The sequence below is a fragment of the Anneissia japonica genome, unplaced genomic scaffold (assembly GCF_011630105.1).
Source record: "Anneissia japonica isolate Jap-2015-1 unplaced genomic scaffold, ASM1163010v1 scaffold287671_len26189_cov107, whole genome shotgun sequence".
In the NCBI taxonomy this organism is placed as follows: Eukaryota; Metazoa; Echinodermata; class Crinoidea; order Comatulida; family Comatulidae; genus Anneissia; species Anneissia japonica.
This window is the reverse complement of record NW_022757809.1, coordinates 16,926-24,994: the sequence shown is the minus strand read 5'-3', so window position 1 is coordinate 24,994 and position 8,069 is coordinate 16,926. Positions and strand designations below refer to the sequence as shown.

Sequence of the window (8,069 nt, the reverse complement as noted above, 5' to 3'; positions counted from 1 at the left end):
ATAAAGGAATAAAAGAAAAAAATTTTGTATATATTGGAACGAGGCTGTAAATTTAATTTGACTATTGCGGAAAGGAAACTGTTTATGATCTGCCGTAAAAAAAAAAAAAAAAAAAAAAAAAAAAGATTTCATATAAAGGAATAAAAGAAATAATAACCAAAATCCATCTGTGTATTGATACCCTAAATTCATATCTGCATTGTGGACAGGTAACAGTGGTGTGTTCGACCATTTTTCGATGCATTCTACATGCCCGGTTGCAAGTGAATCCATCAAAGAATGAATTTTTTTTTTTTTTGGAATGAGAAATTTTGCATGGAAAAAAGTATTTAACTGATACTGCCTTTTAGAAAGAAAATAATGTTTGGAATGAGAAATTTTGCATGGAAAAAAGTATTTAAGTGATACTGCCTTTTAGAAAGAAAATAATTTTTTTGGAATGAGTATTTAATTGATACTGTCAAAAGAAAATAATTTGAATTCGTGAGACATGGACAACAATAATGAATGTGTCATATGCTTGGAGGTGCTTATTGGTGGATTCACTTGGCATTGTAGACAGTGCACGGCAACCGCGCATGTAGAATGCGTAAAAAAATGGTCGAACACGAGTGCTACCTGTCCACAATGCAGGTATGAATACAGCGATGGATTGTGTGTATCAGGGTATCAAATCAAGGATGGAGTTTGGTTATTAGTACTAGTCTTGTATATGGCAATGCTGATGAGATGCCTTTTATATATGAGAACGAGGTTGTAAATTGAATTGCGGAAAGTTGTATATAGTGTATGAAATATGAGAACGAGGACGACGGGGAAAAAAAAAAAAAATTTCATATAAAGGAATAAAAGAAATAATAAGCAGTTGTATATAGTATATGAATTAATTTGACTATAGCGGAAAGTTGTATATGAAATATGAGAACGAGGCTGTAAATTGATTTTGACTATTGCGGAAAGGGATGCTTTGATGCTTTGTTTAAAGATCTTGGAACATGGTATTAAAATATACAATTTTAGATCATATTTTTGCCTTTAATTTAGCCTAATGTGTTAATTGTACTCATCAGTACACGGAAAAATCAATTTCATAGCCATTTTACTGACTTTTGAGGGTATTTTTGTAACGGATTTTGTATCTCCCGAGTCGCTTCCCGAAATCTGTACTAAAAGCTGGAAATACGTTGATGTGTGTGATGACGTCATGAGAGGAACGCGGCTCTGTAGACTAGCAAGCTATAATACACGCGACGCGATCTATGGTTACAACGAAGAATGTCTAGGACTAAAAACACGTATTGTATATGATTTGGAGAGCTCGTCATCCGATGAATTTGACGTAGAAACATTGATTGTGGAATGTGAAACAGAAGAGAACGAGGCAAGAAGCATTGCAAATCAAAATGACCGACACGAAAGGAAGAATTTTGATGAAATTCAACCGTACATGTATGAGCCAGAATGCTCCGACTCAGAAGGTGGTGAGAATGCAAATACCGAGCGTGAACAACAAGCGGTTGTGGAAAGAAATCCAGAAGAGATTCAACTTCGAACCCAGTCATTGAATTGGTCAGTAATAATAATATTAATACTTGAACTGGATACTACTAGTTTTTGGATCGTATATATAATAAAACGGGGAGTGCTTATGCACTCAGATGTAGGCCTATGCTTGTGTACGGTGTTTGATTCGTCACGTGTATGTACGACGAATCAGACGGCTGGCCTAGACTAGCTCATCTAGCAAAACTAGACCGACAGGAGCCTAGCTAGGCTAGTGTAGATAGTAGTGTCCTCCAGATAGAAATAAGTGGGATATGCCTGTTGTTATTTATGAGTACAATAAATTAATAATGCAGTCATAAAAACGTGCGCTGTTTTGCACTAGGCCAAGAATCATTTAGATACATCAGCCTTATACCTTGACTGGGGGATTATGACCGTTTGAGCCGTTTGAGCTGTTATAAAAGCAGTTTGGCCTATGTTTTGAAAAAGATCTATGTAATGAAAAGGTGGTAATATAATAAAATTAGAAATTATTTTCTGAGAATTGGCATGTTTAAGTCACACCGAAAGATATAAAAAAAATTAATAATAGCTGAGATGCACATTTCAGAATTAATAATCGTTTTTAGTATATCTTACTGAATATTTATTGTCTACAAAATAAAATATGAATTACATGCATCTTTAGAAATACAATTTCTACAATATTATTCTTGTTTTTATGTAGATAAATGTTCGATAAATTCTTTCTTTCATAAAAAAAAACACAAAAAAAAAACAAAAACGAAATTTAGCGCGTCTATTTTCATTCTAATCAATGGCGTTTGTAAACGTGCACGGACGTCATCGTCGAATCCCAGGACTTCCGACGGTAAAGTTGGCCTGCCTGCCTACTGTAGGTCCGTCCCAGGCCAACTAATAATAATTAACAAAATGTATTTTTTAAAATATAGGCCTATGGCGCATCCTGTACATGCACTTCAACTTTTACAACAAAAGCCTAGGCCTAGTAGGCCTACCTGTAGTATGTCCTACTGTACTTAGGCCTAGGCCTACACTTTGTTGTCGTCGGGGTATAATTCTGTATCTAAATGAACAAGGAGCGAACCTAGCTAGTCAACATCTAGGCTAGGCTAATTGATTTTAAAATCAATAACCCACCAGGACTATCTGTCGTTTTCTTCTTTGCAACAGCGGACGAAAAAAAGTCAGTTATTCTATAACGTTTCATGATTCTTTATCACTAAACATTAACAAACACTCGTTTTGACGCACTCCGTTCTGTAGCGTGTCTGCTGTTTAAAACAAACTTCCTAGCCTAATTTTGAGACTGGCTATGATGACTGAGATGGACTATGTTGATTTATTATTAATATTTTGTTTGGGACGAAAAAAAAAAGGAGAGTCCATTTCCCCAAAATGCTCCATCAGCACATAGTTTAGTGTGCACGATGGACAGTATGGCTATGGAATTTACTAACCACACAATCCACATTTAGGTGATTAAGTCGCAAAACTTTATTTGCATTTGGTGGATTAAGTTGCAAAACTTTAGCTTCGTTTGGTGGCACCATTTACTCTAGGTAGACGGCGACCGGTTTCGTTACCGGTTGGTACATTTCTTACAAACATTCAGCCAAAGGCCAGTGAAAGTTGAGACGGCAGCCGTGTTTTTATCGATGTTTGCCATCCTTATGTGTGCCATCGTAAAGGAATTGCGTTTTAATTTAAATCTCCGAACTTCTGAAGCTGACATATCCTATGAATGTAGGCTTGTAATGCAGACTACAATTTAAAAACGGGTGGGACTCATTCAAAAATTTGAGGGGGTTCGCTAGAAAAGGGGGGTTCGCCCGAACCATAAAAACCCCCCCTGGCTACGGGCCTGTATAATAAATAATTTAACAAAATAGTACAAATAACGAATAAGTTAATTGAAATACGCCGCAAACCAAACATAAAAAATAATCAAGTTATTACATTTTTAATACGATTTTGCATGACTATAAACAGTAAATTTAAATGTGTTAGGCCTATGTTATTATACAGTATTTACTATGGTTTTATAATTTATATATTTTTATTTTTGTACTATTTGTTAAACTTATATATAATAAATAATTTAATTAAATAATTTGACAAAATAGTACTAATAACGAATAAGTTAATTGAAATACGCCGCAAACCAAACGTAAATAAACACATTTTTAATACGATTTTGCAATTATACAACTTCATTTATTTTTATAAAAATGTAGTACATAAAATTACATTTTTAATACGATTTTGCAATTATACAACTTCATATATTTTTATAAAAATGTAGTACATAAAATTATCCAAAATTCTAATTCAATTACACAATTATACATCACGAACGGCAATACGAGCAAATCAACGACTGACAAGACTGTGGGATGAATATGTAGCTGGTATCCGGGGGGTTCATTCACTGATGACATCGGCAAGCTGACTGCATTCACTGAGAGACGCACTACATTCACTGAGAGACGCGCTTGGCGTTCCATAGAAATTACCGGCGGCTCAACTTGTCGGCGGCTTAACCGGTCATATCCCGACTGGGGTCTAGTAAATTACAGGAGGATAAGCTTATAGCTGTCAGTTCTCAGCTATGTTGCTGTTGTTGCTTCTTCCAGGCCTACCCTAACATATTTACTGTACAGAATGCAGTAGTACTAGTAAAGTTTGACCTATTGTAGGCTCCCTTATTATCCTTAATATTATACAACATAAGTCATTGAAAAAAAATCTTACTTTTTTTTGTATTTTGTAGGTGCCAGTGTGGACACTGCCAGATACTTCCCACATATCGGGAATGTAGATGCTGCGCAGAAATTACAGCCGTACAAAGACGACTAGAAGAAGGAGTAACAATGTACAGTATGACAGGGCTGCTTACAATTGTATTACAGAACACCATGGATTTGTTGCGGCTTGCTTGAACATTATAAAACTTGAAATTGCTTGGCTCCAGTACCGGCAACAATACAATGCCGTACATGAGGGTGCAGAACATAAACGCCATTAGCCTATCGACAATTGGCAAGGTGGTGTTGGGGATACTTGGGTAGGAATTTGAGAGTGGTGTTACCCTCATACGAGCACATTTCCCACCTCCTGGCTTGGAAGACGAATTACAGTTCACTGGATTTCTTGACTAATTTCTTCCAAGTACAGTATTGTAAATAGTAACCAGACTTTATTTTGTCTTATATTTTTAATATACAGTCATGTTATTTGATCATTATACAGCACAAAATAAAATTCTGTAGCTAATAAAGCATATAACCTTGTAATCATTGTGCAGTACTATTATTTTGGGTTGACTTGCTGGAAGTACTCATGAGATTGATTTCAAATACATTGTTTGCTGAATTTGTAATCGACTTTTGAATTATGACTGACGTAATGTTTGAACATAAAAGCAAGTACATCACAACAAATATATACAAATTAACTGCATAAGCTTTTAATATAGGATACAGTACTAACAACTGCAAATGAGAACCGGGAAATAAAAAATGCAATTTCATTCACAGATATATGTATATATTTTGGACGGATACATATACGCCTATTTCCAATAAAATTTACATTGGCAATAAGTGGTTTGGCTGCAACGAAAGACAAATTAATAGTGTAATATATAAAATATATAATATAGTTAACTGTAGAGTAAATTAATCTAAAATCGTTTACATCTACATCTGAGAAATGGAGGATATGATATAAAAAAAAAAAAATGTAAACAATCATCAACTACATATAATATTTAAAACTTCGCAATACATATAATATACAAGTACTGTATTATCAACAAAATGTATATATTGCAATGAAAGACGGACGAAAACTGGCAAGGTGCATATTGTGTTCTGGGATTAATTTTTCAATAATGTGGACTTGCTGTATGACCCATTACCACATGTAAATCATGAACTACTGTGATTGGACTGCACAGGAGCTACACATTGTGATAATTATAAATTATACAGTGTACTATACAAATAAACTACTGTATATAAAATGTTGTTTTGGAGGTTATATAAAACTAAATTAAAACAGTATTTGAGGTATTTGAGTAAAAATACAGATGAACAATATAATTATAATATAAATATATAAAATATGTCAATTATTTTGATATAAAAAATATATGCAAGTATTACCAATAAAATGTATATTGCATTGAAAAATGGATGAAACCTGGCAAGGTGAATGTTGATCAAATCTACTAGTTTATCTTTGGATTTCTGTTGCCATACATTAGGACTCTGCTTGCTACATGGGCTAAAAAAAAAACTAGTTGGTGTTGCTGTCCACATTTGGGAATCTGGAAAAATGGTTTGCAACAGCCACCTCTTTCTCAGGACGCTCAAAGCTTGAACACAGATGAGGCGGTGCATCAACAACTTTAACAGCTTCATGGGTACCTTCTGCAATTGCCGTCACTTCTAGCATCAGGTCATCAACATACCCTACAAAATATATTACAATACTAATATTTAAAAACACTTGGCCAAATAAAATTCACACATTAAAAATTACAGTAAAGAAAACACCTTACCAAATGTGCATTCTGTCATCACTTTCTTAATAGTATGTGCTCCTTGTTTTGCCTTTGGATATGCAATTGTGTATTGCAAGTCACCATCTTTCGTAGTAGCCTGTATGCGCTCAGAATTCTCATTGTAATGAAGAACTGCCAACAGAAGCCTAAATAAAATTTTTAACAATTTTTTATAACGTAATAGCAACAACCTGATACAAGTCAATAAATGCAAATGCGCTTAATTTAAAACAAATCAATGAATATAAGAAGCTCAGTTATTTGTTTTACTAGCAAACTTCCCCACGACTGGGGTAATAATGGAAATCATTCAGATATTTAAAAAAATGCTATGCAGATCATGTACTGATGAAAAGCACTTCAACCACTAGTTAATAATGTCAACTCACCTGCTCTTCATACCGGCATAGCCAAAGTGATACATCTTTGGAGCGAAGTGGTTCACTAAGTTGTGAAAACCTTCTACCCCAAATGTCAAATTTCGCTAGTCCCAAGTCTCCATTTCCTTTGCTTGAAACCACACTCCAGTAAAGGTGGTTGATAATGCTTCGACGCCATTTGAATACCAATTCAAAACCTTTTTTCTTCTCAAGGGCCACAAGTTTTTTTTTTAGACCTGAAAAAAAAAAAAAAACATTTGGAATGTGCATAATGTTACATTATTCACTACAGTAGTATTTTACCCACACACCTGAATATATACTACAACAATTATAGCATATAAATTTTTTTAAATGCATATAAAGAGTTAACATACCTTTAGCCACATGCCATATGTCAAAGTAGTGAGTTATAGATCCACAGTTGTCCCTTAACCACTTTTGAATCTGTGAGTGCCTGTCTGTAACTAAGATCCCAATTTTAACATTGCCATTTTCCAGGACAGTCAAGCAGCGTTTTAGTCCCTCCAGCTCCATATGGTAGCTTCCACCAGTTTTGTTGCTCTGGAAAATACATCAATCGGAAGAATAAAAGGCATTTTATTTTTTATGTTTTACCAACAAGCATCTTTTGGAGAAACACATCAAAACAATGACTGAAGCACTACCTGCACAAGTTCCATTGCCAAAATTTTATTTTTGTCCAGGTCCAACAAAGTGTAGCTCCCATACTTAGCTGAATGGCCCATACTGTCGCATCTAGCATCACCACCAACTGTAACGTCTGAATGGCGAGCTGCCTGTAGTAAATCTGCCTGTTTATCTTTCCAAACATTAAGTATTGCTGGTATCAGGAAAAGACGCTGATGACGGAAGTATGTGTGTCTTTCATATGATTTTACACCCCAGAAACGCAGCACCTTTAACACCTTACTTGGTAGGGCACCACTAAACAGTATTGCAGCACTAAGCAGCAAATTTCCAGCAGGGATAGAGCTTATATATGGCTGGCTTAACCACCGAAAGGTTCCTCCGCAAACACTACAAGATTGGTTAACAATAATTAAAGTCCCTATAAAAGTAGTTGCCGCTTTTGCACCTTTCCTACCACAAACTTGGCAGAGGGCAAATAGTGCCATCAGCATAGATTGGAACACAACACACATTGCCTCCTGATTTGCAAGTTCGAAATCTGGGTAATTGTCAGAACAGCTGTAACAAAAAAGTACAAACAAAAACACATTTAACAAGGAAAAATGTAGAATTGTTTTATACAGTACATGTCACATTAACAAACACATGTTTTGTGTACTAACAAATACATGGTTTGTGTACAGTACGTCAAGAATTCACAACAGACCTAAACTGGTTTTCCAATATTGCTATAATATGTTTGTAGCTTACTCATCCCAACTTTCGTTGCACTCTATGCTTGAACTTGATGCTTTACTGGGAAGGTAGTCCTCATCATTGCTGTCGTCCACATCCATATCTTCCTCATCATCACTCTGGACAGGAGTTGATGTTGCAGGTGGCATTAAAATATCGCATTGTGTCCCCCTGGACATTGACACTGGAGTACACTGTATAGC

The 8,069-nt window shown here is 35.2% G+C and overlaps 2 protein-coding genes across 2 annotated transcripts in view; one reads left to right on the top strand and one right to left on the bottom strand.

Moving 5' to 3' along the window:
- The first annotated feature begins 1,117 nt into the window (after positions 1–1,117).
- On the top strand, positions 1,118–4,823 carry LOC117124882. Its single transcript, XM_033271212.1, has 2 exons — positions 1,118–1,569; positions 4,301–4,823. Exons 1-2 carry the CDS (start codon positions 1,205–1,207, stop codon positions 4,467–4,469), a joined length of 534 nt encoding a protein of 177 aa, XP_033127103.1. The 5' UTR covers positions 1,118–1,204; the 3' UTR covers positions 4,470–4,823.
- Positions 4,824–5,498: 675 nt separating this feature from the next.
- Positions 5,499–8,069, bottom strand: part of LOC117124881 — a 4,478-nt gene continuing 1,907 nt past the window's right edge. The window contains exons 4-9 of the mRNA XM_033271211.1: positions 7,882–8,068; positions 7,146–7,689; positions 6,855–7,041; positions 6,483–6,713; positions 6,095–6,316; positions 5,499–6,005 (exon numbers count right to left, since the gene is read on the bottom strand). Coding sequence (XP_033127102.1) covers positions 5,830–6,005; positions 6,095–6,316; positions 6,483–6,713; positions 6,855–7,041; positions 7,146–7,689; positions 7,882–8,045 — 1,524 coding nt within the window. The 5' untranslated portion in view covers positions 8,046–8,068 and the 3' untranslated portion in view covers positions 5,499–5,829. The remainder of the gene's footprint in view (positions 6,006–6,094; positions 6,317–6,482; positions 6,714–6,854; positions 7,042–7,145; positions 7,690–7,881; position 8,069) is intronic.

Excerpts from the sequence above, each read along its gene's own strand:
- LOC117124882 (XM_033271212.1), top strand. The coding sequence starts at position 1,205 with ATGAGAGGAACGCGGCTCTGTAGACTAGCAAGCTATAATACACGCGAC. Across the intron at positions 1,570-4,300 it reads CGAACCCAGTCATTGAATTG|GTGCCAGTGTGGACACTGCC; the intron begins GTCAGTAATAAT and ends TGTATTTTGTAG.